The 580-nt window shown below is 40.3% G+C and overlaps 1 protein-coding gene across 1 annotated transcript; it reads right to left on the reverse strand.

Moving 5' to 3' along the window:
- Window positions 1-46: 46 nt before the first annotated feature.
- SARC_18198 (hypothetical protein) lies at window positions 47-335 on the reverse strand (the record flags this gene model as incomplete). Its single annotated transcript, XM_014287720.1, has 1 exon — window positions 47-335. A coding segment is annotated over one exon (289 nt), but the record flags the coding sequence as incomplete, so codon positions are not given.
- Window positions 336-580: the final 245 nt, after the last annotated feature.

The following is a 580-nucleotide window of genomic DNA, read 5'->3' on the forward strand; positions in this document are numbered from 1 at the left end:
TGTACATATGTATGTATGCATACATTTACATATATGTACACAATACCTTGACCGAGATGGAGAGCTCAGCCTGAGTGGCATTAGCCGCCAGCAGCTGGTACTGCAGCATAAGACATTGCCTTCTCTCCATAAGAGGTGTGACGCCCACCGCAATAGACACCATACTGTCGTACAGTTGTGGCTTGTGTGTGGTGTTTGCTGAGCTTGACTTCCTGCGTTTGTCCTTGTCTTTGGCTGTGTCTGAGTTCACTGCGTCTGGATCGATGGAGTACGGCTCAACGGCAAAGACCACGGAGATGCTCTCGTGCGTTAGCAGATTAGTGGGGAAGTCGTCCCTGGTGGTGGTTAGGGTTTCAAAGTTTTAGGGTTTTATGTTTTGGGGTTTTCGTTTTTAGGTTCATTGGTATTTTGGAGTTTTTGGATAATTCGAGAATTCCTGAATTGGGTTTAAGTACTTGGTTTCTAAAGTATTAGATTATAGCAAACACGTGTATATCACCAAAATGGGCATATATATATATATGTGTGTGTGTGTAATATAAATATATATATAATATATATATATATATATATATATATA

Source organism: Sphaeroforma arctica, assembly GCF_001186125.1.
Source record: "Sphaeroforma arctica JP610 unplaced genomic scaffold supercont1.14450, whole genome shotgun sequence".
NCBI lineage: Eukaryota > Ichthyosporea > Ichthyophonida > Sphaeroforma > Sphaeroforma arctica.